Source organism: Mustelus asterias, chromosome 6 (genome assembly GCF_964213995.1).
Source record: "Mustelus asterias chromosome 6, sMusAst1.hap1.1, whole genome shotgun sequence".
In the NCBI taxonomy this organism is placed as follows: domain Eukaryota; kingdom Metazoa; phylum Chordata; class Chondrichthyes; order Carcharhiniformes; family Triakidae; genus Mustelus; species Mustelus asterias.
The window spans coordinates 41,533,787-41,557,374 of NC_135806.1; the positions used below are offsets into that span (position 1 = coordinate 41,533,787).

At 39.2% G+C, this 23,588-nt stretch overlaps 1 protein-coding gene across 3 annotated transcripts in view; it reads right to left on the reverse strand.

Annotated features, from left to right (window-relative positions):
- kcmf1 (potassium channel modulatory factor 1) overlaps positions 1–23,460 on the reverse strand; it is a 142,990-nt gene extending 119,530 nt beyond the window's left edge. The window contains exon 1 of one of the 3 annotated variants that reach the window (XM_078214219.1): positions 23,178–23,460. In XM_078214219.1, coding sequence (XP_078070345.1) covers positions 23,178–23,193 — 16 coding nt within the window. In that variant the 5' untranslated portion in view covers positions 23,194–23,460. Of the gene's footprint in view, positions 1–22,666; positions 22,815–23,177 lie in introns of those variants that run through there. The other 2 variants (XM_078214217.1, XM_078214218.1) reach the window with 2 other exon arrangements.
- Between the last annotated feature and the right edge of the window lie 128 nt (positions 23,461–23,588).

Consider the following 23,588-nt stretch of genomic DNA (forward strand, 5'->3'; position numbering starts at 1 on the left):
TCAAACTGAAACCGCCATACTGCATCACATGAAATCCAAACTGCACTCCAATCAAAATAAATAAAAGTAGGAAAAGTGCGTGAAAGTCAATGGCACAAAAATCAAATTTCACCAAACAGGTTCATAACAACCATTTTCAATAACACCATATCATTGAAAGTTAACAAGGAACCAAACAATGGGTATCCTTTTTACTTCCACACTTACATGATTTGGATGGTTAGACAGATTATAGAATGAGAGAATTGATCAGCAGAGTATGCAGATCAATGCAATCAAACATAGTAAATTTTTGCCACTGAACTCCTTGTCACAGTGCCTGTGGGGACAGAGTCATTGCGTATATTTAAGGCTGAGATAGATCAATTTTTGATCAGCAAGGGAATCAAGGGTTATGGGAAAAGAGCAGGAAAGTGGACGTGACAAATGTTGGGTTGGCCATGATCGTATTGAATGGCGGAGCAGGCTCAAAAGGCCAAACAGCCTACTCCTGTTCCGATTTCTTATGGTCTTATTTGAAAAATAGCAAATAGTGCATGATTATGGGACAACTTTTTGTAATATTCAAATTATCAATGGGTTGACTGGAGCTACAAACAATTTGGCTGCAAAATTAGTCAAGATAGCACAACAGCAAAATCACTAATGGTACAATTCTGCTAAACGAAATGGTTTTATATCTGTCATTTTGAGAGCATTGCTTGATTGCACCATTCTGAATTTGATAATAGCAGATCCCTGCATGTCAATACTAAATGTACACACAGAGCTCTGGTCAGCAAAATGAAATTTGTATACGAAAGAAACCACAGGTAGTTAGTTATCTTTTTAAAAAATTGTCAAAACTAAGATTTCTTGGGCCCCATTTAAACTTTGAAGTTCAAAAAGTTAGCTTTGCATCAGTTCCAGCAATACCATCTGGAATACTCATACTCCATGGAAAAGACCAACCAGCACCACTTTAATACAATAATAGTTACTGTTCCAACAGCAAAAACTAATTCAGAGCAGCACCAAACCTACAGCAAGACAAATTTCATCAACCTTCTTGCCCTTCTGTGATGTAATTTTCTTGTCCCCGAATCAAAATGATCAGAACAGCTAGACACAATATTAACACCAGTATTAATAGTGTAATTGGTCTTCACTCAAAGCATTAATTAATTGAGATTATGGTACTAAATCAATTTTTACTGTCATTGATGTATACAAATATGTATGCTCCAAGCAACTTATGAAAAGTCTGTACAAGTATTTTGTTGAATATTAATTCACAACATTTTTTTATTGCATTGCCAATGAAATGTATTAACTCAGCAATTCCCAAACAGGGTTCTGCAGAACTCTGCACTGCCTTCTGATAGGCGTACTAGTCAGCCTATCAGCAGCCAAAGCACTGAGACACCAGCCTCTGATTGGACGAGCTAGAAATAGTGATAAAGTCACTACTAAAAGTCACAGGCAAAGGTGAGAGCGAAGACAAGAGGATAGCAGAGTGAGGTGGTTCACAGCCATGGGGCAGGTAGGGAAGCAGACTCAAGACTAAGATGGGAGGGGAGGCCGGGGTGAAGGCCGACCCAGAGGCTGGGGCGGAATGGGAAGCTAACTTGGAGATTGGGGCGGAGGCAGACTCGGAGGAATGGAAATAAAAGTGAATGAGCGTGTGCGAGAGGGAGGAAGAAAGATGAATGAATGTGTGTGTGACTGAGAGAGAGAAGTGGGAGTGTGTATGCGTGAGAGAGCGTACTTCTTTTGGGTACGTGTGTGTCTGATATGAGAATTCAGCTCTCCGTCAGCGCTCCTAATATTAAACAAATTTGTGAGCAAATGAAGCAGCACCACTGCTCCCATTAAAAAAATTACAAAAAAGACTTGGTATTTGTTGAATAAGAGAATTTTAAAATTATAATAAATGTATATACACAAGAAATAAAAAATTCCTTTGTAAATTTGTTTTTGTATGCTTGTACCTATTGTGCAAAAACAAATCATTTTTTTGTGGTTTAACTCTTCAACATAATAAGAATGTTTCTCAGGGGTTTCGTCAGTACTCCTGGGAGGTCAAAAGGTTTCCACAGCTGGGCAAGTTTAAAAAATTAGTCTAATCAACCAGTCATACATGCATCACTAATTTACTGCCTTGCTCAAGTCACTCAGCATTCAAAAACTTTAACTTTGTATCTTTATAGCCTTCCTGAAATAAGATCAGCTTTGGGAATCATAGGCTGGTGAAACTAATTAGCAGATCCCTGCCATCATTTTTGATTTGATTTATTATTGTCACATGTATTGGAATACTGTGAAAAGCATTGTTTCTTGCACGCTGTATAGACAAAACATACTGTTCATAGAGTACATAGGAGAGAAGGAGAGTGTGCATCGTATAGTGTTACAGTCATAGCTAGGGTGTAGAGAAATATCAGCTTAATATATGATAGGTTCATTCAAAGGTCTGATGGCAGCAGGGAAGAAGCTGTTCTTGAGTTGGTTGGTACGTGATCTAAGATTTTTGTATCTTTTTCCTGACAGATGATGATGATGGTGAGAGTATTTCCATGGTGCATGGGGTCCTTGATTATGCTAGCAGCTTTTCCAAAGCGGCGGGAAGTGTAGACAAGAGTCAGTGGATGGGAGGCTGGTATGCGTGATGGACTGGGATACATTCTCAGCTCAGTTTTGCTAAGTTTTGGAAAGTTCAGAAATGTAATGTGGTGTATTCTATTGGGCCCTGCTGACAAGGATTTTTAAACTCAATCTATTCGAATGAGAAGTAACTTTGCATTCTGGCTCTATGATGTACAAAATTGCCTTCTCAATTATCTTTCAGTCTCTCTGAGTTCTGTGGAGTTTTTATTTTGTGTTTAATACTCTGTTTACTACTGGGTTGTGACATCTGGACAAAAACTGGATGGAACTTGAATTGAGGCCTTGTAGGTACTGGCAAAAATATTTGATATAAGCGTAGCAAAGTGCTGGAAGGTGATGTAAGATTTAAACTACACATAATTAGGAAAAACAGTGTCAAATAAGCAGTGCTAACTTACTGAGTAGTTTAACTTTAATGAAATAATAGAAATAGCACAGAAGAGACCCGTTGAGTCCTTTGTTGTTTCTTGTGGTCTTGGTCAGAGCAAGAGCCATACCAAGCTGTGATACATCCGAAAAGGATGTTTTATGGTGCATCTGTAAAAATTGGTGAGAGTTATAGTGGACATGCCGAATTTTCTAAGCTTATTGAGAAAGTAGAGGCATTGGTGGGCTTTCTTAACTATAGCATCAGCGTGGAGGAACCAGGAAAAACGGTTGGTGATCTGGACATGAGAAACTTGAAGCTCTCAACCATTTTCACTTCACCACCATTGATGTAGACAGGGGCATGTTCTCCACTATGTTTCCTGAAGTCGATGATTATCTCCTTCCTTTTACTGACATTGAGGGAAAGATTAGTTTCATCACACGATTTCACCCCATCACAACTTAGTCAGAAAATCCAAAGGAAGAAGCTAGAAGAATTTTTTTGGACACAGTTTTTTTAGAACTGGGGATGTTTTGTCACTGGCAGCCAATGAAGCAGAAATGACATAATCTGAAGTGGAATTGGCCAAGTATCTGTAAACAAAAATTGAAAACAAACACAAAGAACAAACATGGGAATGAGATTGATGCCAGGCAAGAAGCTGTTATTTTACTACATGGACTCAACAGGTCTCTTCTGTGCTATTTCTATTATTTCATTAAAGTTAAACTACTCAGTAAGTTAGCACTGCTTATTTGACACTGTTTCTCCTAATTATGTGTAGTTTAAATCTTACATCACCTTCCAGAGCTTTGCTACGCTTATATCAAATATTTTTGCCAGTATCTACAAGGCCTCAATTCAAGTTCCATCCAGTTTTTGTCCAGATGTCACAACCCAGTAGTAAACAGAGTATTAAACACAAAATAAAAACTCCACAGAACTCAGAGAGACTGAAAGATAATTGAGAAGGCAATTTTGTACATCATAGAGCCAGAATGCAAAGTTACTTCTCATTCGAATAGATCGAGTTTAAAAATCCTTGTCAGCAGGGCCCAATAGGATACACCACATTACATTTCTGAACTTTCCAAAACTTAGCAAAACTGAGCTACGCTGATAAACAGCAAGGACTAATGTAGTCTGAAAGGCTAAGTGACTTTCAACACAAACAGTGAATACCAGCCATTTATATTGCTAATATTGTGCACAACTCAATTAAGATGATCCAGTCAACATTAAGCCTCAAAGGGAAGTGGAAGAACAAATTAAAAAACCATAGAATGAAAGTACACAGAAGGAAGCCATTTGCCCATTACACTATAAGTAGAGCTATGCATTTAATTACAGTCTCCTGCTCTTTCTTCATCACCCTGTAAATTATTTTCAAATTGTTAACTAGCTCTTCTTTGAATATCACCACTGAACCTGCTTCCACAACCCCTTTTAAGCAGTGTATTCCACATTACAATAAACCACTGGGTTTAAAACAAAAACAAATTATCATGTCATTTCTGATTCTTCTGCCAAACACTTTAAAATCGGTGTCGTCTAGCTACTAAGCTAGTTACTAATCCTACTGCTATTGGAAACACTATCTGTTTACTCGTCAAAACTGTTCATAATTTTGAACACCGCCTACCAAATCTTTTCATCTCCTATGCTGGAGAACCCAGCATTGCTCCACACTGGGCCCTCATGACTGGTGCCAATCTAGTAAATCTTTTTCTGCACCCTTTCTAAGGCCTTGACATTCTTCCTTTAATAAATCTGTATTGATTTTAATTTATTAGCTCATACTTTCCTAAATGCCAATTATTTTGACCTGATTACTGCCTCAAAGTTTTCCTACCACCAACATTGTGTTGACTGGCCTATAGTTGCTGGGTTTATTCCTGTCCCTTTAAATATAGGTGCAATGTTTGAAATCCTCCAGTCCTCTAGCATTACTAACATATCTAAGGCAGACAGGAAGATTTGAGCCTCTGTAATTTCCATTCTTACTTCTCTCAGTGACCTAGGATGCACCCCATCCAGATTGGGTGACTTTTCTACTTTATGGACTGCACACCTTTAATTACCTCTATCATTTTTTTAAAAAATGTTGTCCAATATTGCTGCTGCCTCCTCTTTCACTGTTACATTGATATCAGTTTCGTCTAGTGAAGACAAATGCAAAGTATTAATCCAATACCTCAGTCAAGCCCTCCTGCCTGCTCCAGGTGTTCTTTCAGGTCCCTGATCAGTGCTACCTTTTCTTTGACTTGGCTTTTAACATTATGTTTTATAAAAGAATTTAGGATTTCTTTTTGTGCTAACCACTAATCTATTCTCACTCTCTTTGGCACTCTTATTCCAAATTTTAGTTCTCTGTACAATTGTGATAACCCTCCTCTTGAATCTTATTTTAACCGTTTCTTTGATCATCCAGTGATCTCATTGGATAGCCTTTCTTTCCTCCTCACAGATATGTCCACTCAACTCCAACCATCTTTTTGGAGACTCTTGGTCAACATAAACTTGTCAAAGCAAAGACAGTTACAAAACAAGGCTAGCATTTTGCTAGAAATAAAGTTTAAAACTTAACTAGTTACATAGAACTCCTGAAAAGCAACCATAATAAATTATAGGAGGTGAATTTTTTTTCTGTACCTGGACATAAAAGCACTTTCTCATAGAATGTAAAAAGAACTCTGGATATCATTCAGAAGACCTCACCTACAGGGACACGGTTCAGCCCTAGTACAAACATTGCAAAGCTTTCAAATTGTTTCTCCAGTGTTTCCCTACAAAGTAACAGCAATTTCCTGTGTGCATGAAAATTTAACATTTCCTCAACAAATGAGGAAGTAAATTCAAATCTAACTAAATGATACACTTTTGTTATACTCCAGAAAGCCAGCTGAAGGATAATACTGGAGAGAATCTTTATCCAATCTTATGTTTATTTACCGAGTGAAACATCACAAACATATACTTCCTCACTCAATCACACCAGTTTCAATTAAGTATTTCTTTAAATGTGCTCAAGTGAAATTTTAATTATATGCAGGTGGATAATAATTGAACACAAGTTATATACAGTTAACAACTTTCACCCACTAAAAATAAGATTACTAATATAACTAACTGCATGTAAAATTTGGAAAAGAATATTATTGAAAAGGAGGTAGAGTTGGCATTTTTTAAACTTGTATTCAAAAAAGTTCTGCATTAACAGTTACCAAAGAATATTTACTCTCCTGTTTTAATGTTGCATTTACTATTCAATACTTAGTTGATATTACATAATTCCACTGATCATTGTTCTTTGGGTTTGTTTTATTTCTGATATTTATATATTGCCCCACCCATTTTCAGATTGGTCATGTATTGGTCATTTTTAAAGAACAGGAGACATTATCTATCTTTGTTTCCTCGACCATTTTCTGTTCAGTTTCAGGTTTAACGGAGAGTTTCATTTAGCACTGGCATTGGAATACTTGTAGCATGAACTATTATACAAGTATTCAGAAAGTAAATGATCATATTTTTTCTTCTAATCTTCAACAGAACATTAAAACAAAGTATATTTCAATACAGTATACAAGTATGGTTTCCAGAGAACTTTGTAATTGCTTCCAGCTGGTAAAGTGACGATTCGTATTAGGGTATCAGAAATTCCAGTTAGGAGATAATTCTGGTTAAATGTGCACTGTATTTTCTTTATAAAAGCTATAAATTCCTAAATAAATATGTTTTTTTAATAAACAGCCCCCTAGAAACTTTCAGTATCCATAAAAATGCACAAAAGCATTCTAGTTCAATTTCTAAAATTTTTTTGTTGCTGGAATCAAATTCTCACCTGGGTGTTATTGACCAATACTTTTTAGAAATTTGAAACAGCAAACATCCAATATATTCTCTGAGATCTACAAAGAAATACTTCTGCTCAGTCACAGTACAAACTGACCACACCCAGTGCTTTTAAGGAGGGCTTTCAGTAATCAGGAAACTACCTCAACTCTCATACCTTAATACATGGTTTTAAATGTTTTTTGCAGTGTCAAAAAAAACTAGCAAATTGCAAGTCACTCTGGGATTTTTAATACATCATTTAAAATCATTAACACAACTTCTGCAATATTACTTCATTACAAAATAAACACAAAATATGGGAAGGTCCAAAGACAACGATGGGTTGTGGGTTTGTGCTTGCCAATAGTCGACATAATTTTTTCATTACTCACCCTATTATAATAGGAGCCATGGCAACAATGGGAGTCAAGAATCAATTCAACTGCATCATTGGCTCACTTTGAGAACGTGGCTTTGGACACCAAGCAGTGGTTTAGCGGCAGCACATTTTTAAGTCACCATTCACTTTTGGATTATAATAATTTAAAAAGCAAAACTTGAAGTCTATTGCATGGCAGATAACATTTGTTCCTTGTCCACCCCCTCACCCGAAAAGACAGCTTTTTGTAATCTTGTGCAAAATATTAGCCTCCCCTGTTTTATGCAAACTATCAGACTTCAGATGATTTTGTGCTTTGGGTAATCTTCATGTACTGCTCTTTCCTTCGACATTTTAGTTGGAACTTGTCAGACTGAGTTTCAATTGTAATTGCAAACATAGGAACCTGCTCCCCATGTTTATTTTGGCAATTTTAGTTTAACCAGAAATTGGTCATTATTGGTGTAGGATGCTGACAGTTTACAGGGGTGCCAAATTACTTAAAGGCTAGATAAGAAAGAAATGAGTCTAGCAAGGCTAAACGGAATACATTTTAATGCAAGGAGTCTAAGGAATAAGACAAAAGAGCTGAAGGCACAGATAGGCATGTGGGAGTATGATATCAAAGCTATAACTGAAAGATGGACAGGATTCGCAGCTCAACATTCCTGGTTATAGAGTATTCTGACAAGGTAGAGGGGGAAATAGAAGCGGGGGTCGCAATACTGATCACTGAAAGCAATGAAGAGGGATGATATCCTGGAAGGATCAATGAGGCCATATGGATAGAAGTAAAAAAACACAAATAGGGCAAATATTGGGAATGTACTATAGGCCTCCAAACAGTCTGGGAGAGATGCCGGATCAAATATGTGATCAAATTTCAGAAATGTGTACAAATAATAAGACAGTAATGGTAGGGGATTTTAACTACCCAAATATTAACTGAATGACTGTGTAAGATAAGAAGGGAGCAAACTTCTTCAGTTGCATTCAGAAGAACTTTAGCCAATACATTGAAAGCCCAATATACTGTTGCCATCAAACATTTGAATGGACCTACCATTTATTAAGCTAATCTTTCTCTACATCCCAACTATGATTGCAACACGATATTCTCCCCTATGTACTCTATGAACGGTATGTTTGTCTGTATAAGTGAACAAGAAACAATACTTTTCACTGTCAATACGTGTGACAATAATAAATCAAATCAAGGGAGGGGGCAATTCTGAATCTAATATTCGGAAATGAGCCCGGGTGAATGGCAGGTGCCAGCATTTTGGAGATAGCAACCATAATTCGGTTAGATTTAAAATAGTTATTGAAAAGGATAAGGATGGGCCAAGAATAAGAGTTCTTAACTAGGCAAAGGCTAATTTTACTAAGATAAGATGCAATTTGGCCCAAGTGGACTGGGAGCAGCTACTTGCAGGTAAAACTGTGTCAGAGCAATGTGAGGTGTTCAAGGAGGAGATCGCAGGGCAGATATGTTTCAGTAAAGACAAAGGGTGGGACCAAGACCAGAGAATCCTGGATGTCAAGGGACATAAAGGTCAGGATTAAGAAACAAAGAGAAGCTTATGGGAGGTACTGAGGGCTCAACACAGCAGAGTCCCTAGAGGAGGGGGAACTTAAAATGGAAATTAGGAAAACTAAGAGAGTGCATGAAAAGGCTTTGGTGAGTAGAATAAAGGAAAACCCAAAAGGTTTTTTTTAAATATATAAGAGCAAGAGAATAATTAGGGAAAGAGTAGGACCAATTAGGGACCATACAGAATGTGTGTGTGGGCCCAGAAGTGGGTACAGTCCTTAATGAATACTTTTCATCAGTCTTCAGAATGGAAGTAGATGATGCAGGTCTAGACATCAGGGTGGAGGACTGAAAAGTTACAGGCAATTAACAGAGAGAGAGAAGGGGCTAGCAGATTTAGCAGCCTTAAAAGTGAATAAATCATCAGGCCCGGCTGAGATGTAGGGAGGGGGGGGGGGGGGGGCGCGCGGGCGGGCAAGGAATGAGTTATATGGGGCACTGGCATTAATTTTCACATCTTCTCTGGCCACAGGTGAGCTGCAGGAGATTGAGGACTGTTAACATTGCCCTATTGTAAAAGGGAGGTAGGAATAGACCAGGAAGTTATAGGCTAGTCTGTCTAACCTCAGTGGTGAAGTTACTAGAAAGATATGAGAAAAGATTAGATAGACTGAGGTTGTTTGCCTTGGAGCAGCGACGGTTGAGAGGGGATCTGATGGAGGTGTATAGGATTATGAAGGGCGCAGATAGGGTGGAGAGGAAGGCACATTTTCCAATAGTAGCGGGGTCAATAACCAGATTTAAGGTAAGAGGTAGAAGGCTAGGAGAGTTGAGGAGAAACTTTTTCCACCCAGAGGGTAGTGGGAGTCTGGAATTCATTTTCTGACAGGGTGGCCGAGTCAGAAACTCTTGAAACGTTTTAGTAGTATTCAGATATTCACTTGCATGCCATAACTGGAAAATGGGATTAGTGTACAAGACCATAAGACACAGGAGCAGAATTAGGCCACTCGGCCCATCGAGTCTGCTCCGCCATTCAATCATGGCTGATTTTTTTCTCATCCCCATTCTCCTGCCTTTTCCCCCATAACCCCTGACCCCCTTATTAATCAACAACCTATCTATCTCTGTCTTAAAGACACTCAATGACCTGGCCTCCACAGCCTTCGCGGCAAAGAGTTTCACAGATTCACCACTCTCTGGCTAAGGAAATTCCTTCTCATCTCTGTTTTAAAGGATCATCTCTTTAGCCTGAGGTTGTGCTCTCTTGTTCTAGTTTTTCCTACTAGTGGAAACATCCTCTCCACGTCCACTCTATCCAGGCCTCGCAGTATCCTGTAAGTTTCAATAATATCCCCGCTCATCCTTCTGAACTCCAACGAGTACAGACCCAGAGTCCTCAACCGTTCCTCATACGACAAGCTCTTCATTCCAGGGATCATTCTTGTGAACCACCTCTGGACCTTTTCCAAGGCCAGCTCATCCTTCCTTAGGTATGGGGCCCAAAACAGCTCACAATACAGTCCTTCATCAATATTCTACAGCATTCTTACCAGAGCCTTATACAGCCTCAGAAGTACATCCCTGCTCTTGTATTCTAGCCCTCTCAACATGTATGCTAACATTGCATTTGCCTTCCTAACTGCCGACTGAACCTGCACGTTAACCTTAAGAGAATCTTGAACAATGACTCCCAAGTCCCTTTGTGTTTCTAATTTCCCAAGCATTTTCCCATTTAGAAAATAGTCAATGCCTCCATTCCGCCTTCCAAAGTACATAACCTCACACTTTTCCACATTGTATTCCATCTGCCACTTCTTTGCCCACTCTCCTAACCTGTCCAAGTCCTTCTGCAGTACCCCGCTTCCTCAATAGCAGCTGTCACTCTACATATCTTTGTATCATCTGCAAACTCAGCAACAGTCCCTTCAATTCCTTCCTCCAAATCGTTAATGTATATTGTGAAAAGTTGTGGTCCCATCCCAGCACCGACCCCTGAGGCACACCACTAGTCACCATTTGCCATCCTGAAAAAGTCTCCTTTATCCTCATTCTCTGCCTTCTGCAAGTCAGCCAATCCTCTATCCATTCCAGGATCTTACCCTTAACACCATGGGCACTTAACTTATTTAACAGTCTCCTATGCGGCACCTTGTCAAAGGCCTTCTGGAAATCTAAATAAATCATGTCTACTGGTTCTCCTTTATCTAACTTCCTGTTACCTCCTCAAAGAACTCTAACAGATTTGTCAGACATGACCTCCCCTTGACAAAGCCGTGCTGACTCAGTCCTACTTTATCATGCACTTCCAAGTACTCTGCGATCTCATCTTTAATAATGGACTTTCAGATCCTTGTTAACTAGCATGGACACAATGGGTCAAATGGCCTCCTTCTTTGCTGTAAACATCTATGAATCTACAAAGAGTGCAGTCAACAGAGGGAGAACTCTGCGCACCTATAATGTAAAAGCACCTTCAACAAGCTGTTCCACAGCATGACGATTCAATAGTAATCAGTCTTATTTTGCACCATTCCAACACTGAATGTTGTTAAATCAAATTCCTGATCAACAACCGGATCTGGTAAGAATGCTGTAGAATATTGATGAAGGCACTCACTGACAGGTCCCATCACTGACAACATGAGCAATATCCATCTGTGTGTATGTTGAATACTTCCCTACCATTTTTAAAAATGAATTCATGTGGGTGTCACTGGTTAGGCAAGCATTTATTGCTCATCCCTAATTGCCCTCGAGAAGGTGCTGGTGAGCTGTCTTCTTGAACCACTGTAATCCATGTGGTGCAGGTACATCCAATGCTGTTAAGGAGGGAATTCCAGAATTTGTTTTTCTTTTAGAAGGCTGAAAGTCAGGGAAAGACAAGTAAAATGAAGGTATACACTTTCGCTGTGCTGTTGGTCTTCCTTTCACTGTCAACTTAGTTAGCATATTTGCAAATTCCCAGTAGCATGCAACCATTTCAGTGTTGGGAGACAACATATAAAAAGTGTTCCCATTCCACCATATTGACATTTGTTTACATATGATGCATACTGTCTTATTCCAATTTAATTAATGTTTTATTTTTTGCTTACATCACAGAAGGATATGTATTAACTCAACAACACTAACCTAGTCTTACTTGACTGCAAAAACAGTCACAGGAGTTTGAATAAATCAGGGATTGAACTCATCGATGTTGGAATGTTTGTGTTGATTACACTGTCAGCCACCTAGCTGTTTTTTTTGGATGGAATGTGGGAAAACTGTATGCCAATATTGTAAACAGGTGGGTCAATGAGTCCTCATTTTTTACAGGCTTACTTAGTATGTCTTTTTCACGTATGCATTTTTACATTTTAGAGGCAAAATAAATTCAAAAGAGAACATAATCCATCTACACAAATTTAAAAATACTGTAGGAAATAACCACAACTTTCAGCCAAAGGTGCTTTGTTGCTTTCAAAAGTGGGATTTAAATATCCTGAAGCAGATTTGCAGATCAAGTTGTACTGCTGAGACACTTGTGTTTGCCAAAGAAGTATTGCACCCAGTTATGTGGCAACATATGGTAAACAGCTAGGTACCAACACAGAACAGTTCTGGTTTTCAGCAATCAGTAGTCTGAAATTTCATGGTTCACAAATTCAATTTGAAATCATGGTGAATATAGCTGTAAATACAAGACTTGTGGATTATACTTAAATCTTGTGACCTTATCGCTGGACAGTCTCCACTATACTCAAATTATGCTACTTTTTTTTTTAAACCTAACACATCCTGATGGCTTTGTTTTTTTTAAAATTCATTTTGAATGGAAAATGCAGCACAATTGGCCTCAGGACCTTAAGACTGATATAAGGCTAGGACACCCCCTCCTAAATCACTGACCAGCAACACTTCTGGAAGCTTGTATGTGTGTGTGTGGACATTGGGCAAGTACAGGATCTTGCTCATATGTGATTGAATAGCCAACACCAATCTCTACACTTATACTTGTAAAAAAGCCATGTGAGCAAAGAATAGAAGGTTCCCCAGCAAGAAATAATCACCACTAAGAGAGGACAGGAGGAAAATGCAAATACAGTCCCAGTGATCCATTGCAACCCTGCATCGATGAATGATAAATCTATCTATGAGAAATTCACTGCTCATAATGCATTATTTCAATCTTTCTAGATTTGTCACAATGACTATCAAGGACATAGTGATCAATTAAATGTAAACTTGAATGGGAGACAATCCAGAATACCAAAATAGACTAACATTTGATACGTTCAGAAGAATTACTTAAATTAAAGCATGCTCATAATCGAACCAATAAGCATCTGGTAAGGTCAAAGATTATTTTCAAAATTTGATAACAGTACAATAAGCACTTGAGTTCATTAAAGTTTCAGTTCATTACAGTTGAATACATCACTATGTGGCTGAATGGCAGTATCTGGACAATCCAAATGTTCAGCTTTGTATGGAGTTTATAACAATCACAAGGCTCACATCTGTTTGCAATAAAAAGTTAAACATTGGCATTTTAAACACATACACTGGTCCAGAATGTGCTGGCTAAATAACAGAGATTACTGCGCATGCCATTATTGGTGCATAAATAATCCAGCAATGAACTGCAGATCACCATAAATTGCTGGAACGTTTGTACGCCTCTGCCTTTAGCCTCACCTAAACTGGAACTAACCATCTAGTGTCCAGTAAGTTTCAAGAAATTGCTATATTTGTGCTGGCTCAGCATGTTTACAAGATCGAAGATGGATGTATTCCCAAAAATTTTCTGTACAGCGAGGTAGCTGGAGCCAGAAGGATGCCCAAAGCTTCACTTCAAGAACGTTTGTAATCATGACACAAAGGCCCTAAGCATCAATTTTAATGTCTGGGAGAAACAAGACGATGTCAGAAGGAAATGGCAACATCACCTGTGAGCTGGTGTGTGCAACTATTATTGTTAGTGGCTACAGCAGCTTGACAACAAGTGCCAACACTGAAAACAATAATTCACAATGGCACCTGACAACCACCTCGCATGCAGTACTTGCTGTAGAACCTGCCTCTCAAACTGGTTCTTTCAGCCATCAGCAAAATGCACCAAATTAAACTATCATACCCCAAAGGATTGGCTACATGTCTGTCATTTTACATTGATGGAAAAATGCTGATAATTGTGCTGTAAAAACATCAAACGTGGCACTGAAAGTTAGAATTTGTACTTAATGTACAAATGATGTACAAATCCTTAATGATGAAATTCAAGCTCCTGCAATGCTGATCTCCAAGTCAGAAAGGGAACATTCAACTATGGAATCGCTTTCCAGCAGGCAGTAAAGAGGTTTTTCTTTTTAATTACTATTCTTCTGTTTAATTTCATGTTTTCTTAACCCAATCTTTCTTTATTTCTATTTTATCTCTTTTTAATCATTCATGGAGTGCAAGCTTTAATGGCTAGGCCAGCAATTATTTCCCACCACTAATTTCCCTTGAAGAGCTGGTAGTAAGCCACCTTCTTAAACCATTACAGTCCATGTGGTGTAGATACTTCCCACAGTGCTGTTAGGAAGGGAGTTTGGCGCATTTCTGCAATACATCTTGTAGATGCTAAATGCTATTGCAAGATGGTGGATTAAGTGAATGTTTAAGGTGGTGGATTGGGTGTCAATCAAACAGTCTGCTTTGTTTGGGACTGTGTCAAACTTCTTCAATGTTGTTGGAGCCGATCCCATCCAGGCAACTGTAGAGTAATCCATCATCTTCAGGGGAGGGGGAAGAGGAGGAGGAAAGAGTTATTCCCTTCGCTAACTTGCTATATAGCCACAATATTTATATGGATGGTCCAGTTACGTTTGGTAAATTTGGTGGATGGTGGGGATTCAATGGTGGCAATGTCATTGCATATCAAGGGAAAGCAGCTAAATTCTCTCTTGTTTTGAGAGTCATTGAGTGTATACTAATACATGACAATAATAAATCAAATCAAATATCGGAGACTGTCAGAAGCCACATACTGTATGCTTACTTTTACGACTGTGATTGTTATTTACAATATATGTTCTGAAAAAATACCTTTGAAGGATCATTAGTGTCCGCTGTGGGGAAAAGTATGCAATCGCAACTAAAATATGAAGTGTTTCGAAAGGTTAGTCATGGCACAAATCAATTCCGGCCTCCCAGATTGCCTACTGTCACAAGAGGTCCACAGCAGACTCCATTTCCCTGGCCCAACATTCAACCCTGGAACACCTGGACCACAAAGACACCGATGTCAGACTCCTATTTATTGACTACAGCTCAGCCTTCAACACCATTATTCCTACGAAACTCATCTCCAAACTCTGTGACCTGGGACTTAGCTCCTCCCTCTGCGGGATCTAGACTTCCTAACCCACAGACCACAGGCAACAACACCTCTTCCATGATTATCCTCAGCAAAGGTGCCCCACAAGGCTGTGTCCTCAACCCCTTAGTTTACTCCTATTCCACCAAATTCCCTTCCAACTCGATTTTCAAGTTTGCTGATGACACCACCGTAGTGGGTTGGATCTCAAACAATGACGAGACGGAGTGCAGGAAAGAGATAGAGAATCTAGTGAACTGGTACGATGACAATAATCTCTCCTTCAGTGTCAACAAAATGAAAGAGATAGTCATCGACTTCAGAAAGTGTAGTAGAGGACATGTCCTTGTCTACATCACAGCAGTCTGAAAGACGTGCTGATTAGGTGCACTGGCGTTGCTAAATTCTCCCTCAGTGTACCCGAACAGATGTCGGAGTGCAGCGACTAGGGGATTTTCACAGTAATTTCATTGCAGTGTCAATGCAAGCCACTAATAAATAAACTTTAAACATCAATGGGGACGAAGTAGAAATGGTCGAGAATTTCAAGTTTTTAGGTGTCCAGATCACCATAAACCTTCCTGGTTCCTCCATGCTGACACTAAAGTTAAGAAAACACACCAACACCCAAGGAAATCTGGCATGTTTGCTATGACTCTCACCAACTTTTATAGGTGCACCATAAGAAAGCATTCTTTCTGGTTGTATCACAGCTTGGTATGGCTCCTATTCTGTCCAAGACCACAAGAAACTAGAAAGGGTTGTGAATGAAACCCAGTCCATTACACAAACCATTCTCCCATCCATTGACACTGTCTACATTTCCCACTGCCTCAGAAAAGCAACCAGCAAAATCAAGGACCCCACAGACCCCAGACATGCTCTCTTCTGACGGGAAAAATACAAAAGTCTGAGGACATGTACCAACCAATTCAATAACAGCTTCTTCCCTGCTGCCATCAGACTTTTGAATGGACCTACCTCGCATTAATTTGATCTTTCTCTACACCCCAGCTATGACTGTAACACTAAATTCTGCACTCTCTCCTTTCCTTCTCTATGTACGGTATGTTTTTTCTGTATAGCGCACAAGAAACAATACTTTTCACTATATAACAATTCATGTGACAATAATAAATCAAATCAATCATTGCCTAGAATTGCGTTATGCAAATATAACATGCCACTTTTCAGGCCAAGCCCGAATGTTGTCCAGGACTCACTGCACTTGGCACTATGGGTATATCAACACTTCGTGGACTGCACTGGTTCAAAGCAACAGCTCACCATCACCATCTCATAGTACTTATTTTTAAATTCATGTGATGTGAGTGGCGCTGGCAAGGCCAGTATTTAATGCCCATCCCAGGGTGCACTTGAAGAAAGTCAACTCATCCACCCAGCATGCTAGCTTGTTTAAGAAAGCATACCTCCCTTATTGGTGGTCAGAGCTTACACATGCCCCCTTCAATATTGTTGAATCTTCATGCTTACTACAGCATTGTTTCTGGAAAAATCAGAGCATGTGAAGCTTAATACAAGTGGAACTAGTATTCGCCTAGCCTGGAGGTTGTGTCCTCAAAAATGTAGTGCCTTCAACATATCTAGGATGTGGAGATGCCGGCGTTGGACTGGGATGGGCACAGTAAGAACTGTTAACGAATCTAGGTGTGATTTCAAGACTATTGTGACCTCAGGGTTCAGGTGACAATTATAAACCATTCAAGCTTCACTTTCAGTACATGATGCAATCTAACCCCTTGCCATAGCAATTACTACAATATCAGAGGCCCATTTCTTGAAATAAATTGTTTTGTAGATGATTACAGCTTTAACACATGCTTACTAAATATTTTGATACTGTGCAACATTCAAAATCCTTCCAAAACCTCATCTACATAGTCATCTAAATGCACATTTTAAACTCTGATGGCCAGAATTTTCATGTGAGTGATCCAAGTAGACAATGCACAATTTTGTTTTGTTTCCTGATTGAGGAAACTGAGAAAAAGTGACCTGCCCTCATTTTTTTTTAAAAAGACTGAATTATATAAATGACCTGCAAAATAGAAAATTGCTTTTAGAAAAAAGAGTCACACACCTAGCATAAGAACATGAGTAGGCCAGGCAGCACTATAATCCTGTTCTGCCATTCTGTTAGATCATATCTGATCTATATCTTAACTCTCAAGTATCTGCCTTAGTTCTGTAACCCTTAAAGTCCTTGCAATTATAGTATTGAGATAAAGGCCAACATTCCATTAGAATGCTTATTTTTTAACCTGTTCACTAGTTTTTATTGATTTATGTACTTGGACCCCTAAATTTCTCTGCTCATCCACAGTTCCAAGCTCCTCGTCATTTAGAAAATATTCTGATGCATCTTTCTTCAATTCAAAGTGGATGACTCTCATGTCCCCACAGTAAACTCCATCTACCACAGTTTTTCCCCCACTCAACTAGTCAATGAATGTCACTTTGCAACTCTCTGCTCCCATACACAATTGACTGTGCTTCAATATATGGGTTACATTAAAGCAGATTCCTTTTTTGAATCAATTACTTTTCAGAACAATAATTTCTACAAGGTAAAATTAATCAACTATTATAAAATTTTAAAACTTCTGAATTTATACAAAAAACCAACCATGTGGGATGTCCTAGCATTTTACTCAAAGTGCCGGGAAATGTTGATAATGAATTTATCATCGTGTGCTCTTAGACTTCCATTCCGTAAGCTACACCCATGTTAAAACATTCAAAAAACCACATTTAACAATGAGAAATAGTCCATTATAAAATTTGACGGATTTGTTTTACGTAGAAAGATCTAGGAAAGATGCTGGGTCATTTGAGCAAATGGATAGTCATGGAAAATGGTACAACAATCTTCATATATAAAAGGACTGATACAGAGGGCAAAACACGGAGCAAGCTGATCTCTTTTATAGAGGTAATGAAGAGTTGTCTATACCCGAGTGATTTTATTAAGGATGAGGAAATTGGAGAGTATGAAAACTCTTCACATATTTTAGGAATATTTTAATTTTCCCAGTTGATTGTTTTTATTTGGTTTGGGTTAAATTTTTTTTTTTGCAAATTAGATCAAAAAACATACTGCAAACAGAATTATCCAGTCTATTTCAGTACAGCTGATGAATGCTTTTCATTTGTATTTGTGACTAAGAACAAGACTCTGTGTACCTGCCTACTAAGGTCACTCTAGATGCAGTAAAATTCAGATGTGGAAGGATAATATCTATATTCATACGCTTAATATCCTTCGTTCAAGTGAATGAAATACACTAGCCCACCAGCTGACTAAAATTCTACTGACTCGACGATAAATGTCAATCTGAATTAGAAATTTATATCCATCATACAGAACATCAGACTGGGATAACTCAAAAATATTGATTTAAGCAAGTTTCTATGACTGAAGATTTCTTTAAAAACAAGCGTCTGTCACATTCTTAGAATTCCTAACAGAATTTTAACTTGCCTTGTACCATACTGACTCTGATTTGATCACCCTGGATTTTCATTATCTTGATTTATTTGTTTTTGATATTTAGATTAATAGATTTTTCTTTCTACCATTTTCAGTAAAGATTTAAGGCTGCTATATCACAATCCAAATATACACAATGTGAACTTAAATAATTAACAAATTGCAATCGTATAGTGCCTCAAAAATATTTTTAAAATCCCAAGGTGCTTCATAGCAGTATTATCAAATAAAATCTGACACCAAGCCACATTCCTTAAAACAAATAAGAGAGGAGGTTTAGAGAGGCAATTCAAGAGCTCAGGGCCTGGACAAATTAAGGCTCAGCCATCAATGATAGGACAAAGGAAATCAGAGCGACACAAAAGGCTAGGACTGGTGGAACACAGCTTTGGAGGGCTGTAGGTTTGGAGAAGGTTACAGTAATAGGAGGGATAAGGCCATTGAAGAATTTGAACCCGAGGATGAGAATTTTAAATCTCAGGCATTGCTAGACCATAAACAAATTTAGTTGAATGAGCACAGGGATAATGGGTGAAAAAAACTTGGTGAGTTATGATGCAGACAGCAGAGTTTTGGATAAGCTCAAATTTACATAAGATGAGAGGTCTGCCAGGAGAGATCCTAGAAAAGTTGAGTTTGGAGGCAACAAAGGCAGTTTCAGCAGGTATGCTGACGAAAGGGCAAAGAAGGACAATACTGCGGAAGTAGGTGGTCTTCATGATGGAGAGAACAAGGGCTTAGAAATTCAGTTCAGGGTCAAACATGAGCCACTGTTGCGAACAGTTTAGTTCAACTTCATACAAAGGCCAGGGAAGGAGATGGAATGGGTAGCTAGGTGCCAGAATTTGCAGCAATGGCTGAAGACAATGACTTTGGTTTTCTAATTTAATTGAAGGAAGCTTCTGCTATGTCGGATAAGCAGCAAGTCAAATCAAATGCAGCTGCGAAATCAACAGATGTGGTGATGGTAATTACCACCAGCATACATTTGGAATCTGATTTGAAGCGGTCACCAAATGGGAAACAGCTCCGTACATGCAAGTGCAAGACAAGGGTTAGAACTGGTCAGAGCTTTCAATCATCTCCAACTCTCATCACCCACACCCACTCCAAAGATCATAAGCAAGCATTACCACACACTGTTAAGGATACTACAAATGTTAACACACCCTAGGACCTTCCTGCAAACACTGAGAAATTCCTGGTGCCCATGGTCCTAATATCTGAAAAACAGTATCAGCTATCTAAAAGGAAAGCAAGACTACAATTGTAGATATTAGACTAGTGTACACAGAGAAATATGCTAATTGAATTACATGAAAATGATATTACTAGTGCCTTAGCCTGACGTATCACCTAACTGGTTTAACATGTTCCATGTACATAAAAAATTCTGTAAGCAGACCTAGAATGGAAATATGGACCCTGCTTATAGACATAGCGGGCATTTAAATTGATCATGTTGCCATCGAGGGATCAGGTTTTCTAAATTACAAGAAACACTGTTCCTGTTTTCATTTGTAAAACAACCCATCAAACCTCTTTTATTCCATCACAGCCATGAACAATCATAGGTATCAATTTGCTCTAACCCTAGCAGAAATCATATTATAGCTGGATTGTCCTTCTGTATGCCTGTTTTCATTGTAAATGTGGAAATATTGGTAATTTCACCAAAACATTTTTTTTTCAGCAGTTCATAGTTAACCATCAAATAGTAGCAACAAACAAGCTGGTGGACAGCAAAGGAGAACTGAGGATAGTTGGTCAAAGAACTCAATATTCTTCAAAACATGCAACTTGGCTTTAATTCTCCAACAGATGTTTGAGCTCATTGTTTTCTTAATAATTGGACCTCTCCACTAGTCTTTCCACAATTTTGAGTTACTTTAAAAGAATAAGTACTTATTAAAAATTAGTATGTAGCATTGAGACCGAATACAACTGTAACTACTGCACTTAAATGAAACCAACATTTTCTCCATCTCAATCCATCTCCTCAAAAATAATTCCCCATCCACCAATTTATTGAAAGCTAGAGTTTTGATGGAATTAATCAGCTAAGAAAAACCCAAAATATTGAGACAAGGCAAATTATTAGTTACCACGTTGTAATAGGGCACAGGAAATCTGTGGATTTTATGAAACCGCTATTTCCAGCAAAAAGAAAATGCAACAAGGTTAATAGGGCCCCGCAATAATCCACAGCACCTACATTCCACAGAGACAGCCAAAAGAATATCAAATGTTCAGGAATAGACTATACAGTTTAAAATATAGATGCAGAGACATTTTCTATTAATGCAGTTAAGGTCTTTCTTGTTGGATTACAAAATCATATATGGATAGCTAACAGTGGAAAGTTATAAACTTAATTTTCGGTATCAGATTTCATATAATAAACCCTCAGGAACAGTCCACATAAATATCTATACACACATTACGAAAGTGCTACATGAAAACTTGTCAAGAAAACTTGCTTCTTTTCGAAAAATGTATATATTACATAAATTTCAGGACTTTAAGATAATTTTACCAAAAAGATCCTTCCTTCCAACATACAAAGTACAACCATAGCCATTCCCTTAAAGAAACTGAGTAGCAACAATAAATCTTTTGCCTGCTGTGAGGAAATACAAATACGAAGAATGTTTTGAAAAGTTGTGTCTTTTTTTGCTGAACAATGAAGATAATATGGCAATAAATGTTTAAATTATAAAGGGTAGGACAGGATACACACGAAGAGACTTTCCAGGAATGGAGCAGTTAAAAAAACAAGGCCTATATATACACAGCATTAAATGGAAGAGAATTAAAAGGCAGCAGCAGAAACTTTTTCATTTAGAGCAGGGAAGCGTGGAATTCAGTTCCAGGATTGGTGCTTGAAGCAAAAACTACGTCAGCATTTGAGATTGGATTGTAAAGGTGAATGAAGGAAGAGTAATGGAAGAGATACAAGGACAGGATTGATAAAATTGATTAGAACTATTTGCACATGTGGAGAGTAAACATCAACACAGGCTGATTGGGCTGAATTACTTATTTCTGTTTTATAATAATATTGGAGAAAGTATATGAGTTAAATATGTAATAGTTCAGTCAAGCCAATAAAATATCATTCTTTTTATTAAATGAAAGCACTATCACATGCAATCACACTAGTTTTAACAAAGTATCTGGAAATTTACAACTTATTAGTCCTACCTAGTACTTTCAGAATACGTACGCGAATATGTGCACTCCTGTTGATGGTTTATTGCATAGTGCCAGATACTGAATCTAGACTCGAAACGTTGGCTGTACTCTCTCTTCACTGATGCTGTTAGACCTACTGAGATTTTTCAGCATTTTTCGGTTTTTGTGACTGAAAATTAATTGCTTTTATACTGTTGTAGATAACCACAAATAGTTTTGTAACCAGATAATACCACAACCGCAATAAAACAAATGTCTGCATGTATATTTTAGGGATTTAACAAATATCATCACTGGCAGTCAATCCTTTCCTGGTAAAACCAATTTCATATGAAGAAAATCCTCAAACTTCTGTTCACGCTGCTCTATTTTCTCAGAGAAATGTGGATTGCAATTGCATCAAAGCTGACAAAAACACACGTCTACCTACTGCTAAATCTATGACTGGGGAATCCTTTCAAAATTAAAATATTAAGTTGCCTTTGTTGGCCTGTAAAGAGCACCATAACTCAAAACGTCTATAACCCCAATTGCTGAAACTTTTGACACATTTTCAATCCCACTAAATTGGAAAGTTTGTCGCTAATATGCTTCCCAAAACGTGCACAGGTTGGAGAAGTTGGTGAAAGGTGTGGAAATAATTTAAGACCTTTTCATATTAGTCACCTAAAATAATTGGATGTGCCATTTCTATACTGCCCAACTGGTAATAAATCTAATAACTAATTCGGTTCCTACAGCATTGGAGATTTGTGTTTTGACATAAAGTTTAATCAACTTTCGCCATGTCATCGAGTTGGTCACCAGTGACCCACACATCCAACGGGAAAGGAGAACTTTTAACATACTTTAAGAATAATCACGACTGACTTTCAAGCTCTGCACTGGGGATCCAACACTACTCGACACCGGTGACCCAAGGCCTACAATTTAACAGCTCCAAAGCCCCGGGTGCGGCACAGCGCAGGCTCATCCTCCCAGTCTGTTTTCTTCCCCGGTGTGGAGCTGTCAGTTCGGCCTGTGTCGGAGACAGGAGGCAGCTCTGGCCTCCCGAAATAGGCCCGCAGCCTGCCTCAGGCCGCAGCGACCCGCCGGCCACCTTGATGACAGTGCAATCATTCGGAGCCGGGTGAGAGGAACAAGGCCCGTGGGGGGCGGGCGCTGGGCGACACCCGGGCTCAGCGAGGGTCTTCCTAGGTCGAAAAATTAAAACAGGAGCCGGCCCCCCGCCACAGCAACCAGGGAGCGGCCTTTCCTCCTCCCCACCCGGGGCCTAGTGGCTTTGCGGCCCCTCTGATCAGACACAGGCCGAGGGCAGCGGCCTGCTCACCGGGCCTCTCGCCTCAATCTCTCACTCACCTTCATGTCGGGACATCCTACACACACGGTTACAGCGGGCCCGCGGGCTCCCACACAGCGTCTCAACACCGGGCTCCAACAACGACAACTACCGGGCCAAACGGTCATGAAGCTGGAAGTAGCTGCTGCTGCTGTCTGCCGGAAGGAGGAGCGGCCGCCGCTCCTGTTGCTCAGCTCGTTCTCGTTCGCTCGATCGGTCGGTCAGATTTTTTTTTCGCCTCAGACTGAGCGCGCGGGGCGGGCGGGCGCGCGAGCCGCGTGGACTGGCATTGACGTCGTCTCCTCAGCGCGGACGCAAACGGGCGCCACCGCTCGAGCGCGATGGCCGCGCGCGCCATCGTCGCACGTATTCCGTGAGGGCGCGTGCACGCTTGGGTAAGCTTTATTGGTGGTGGTGATGTTGCACCCTGC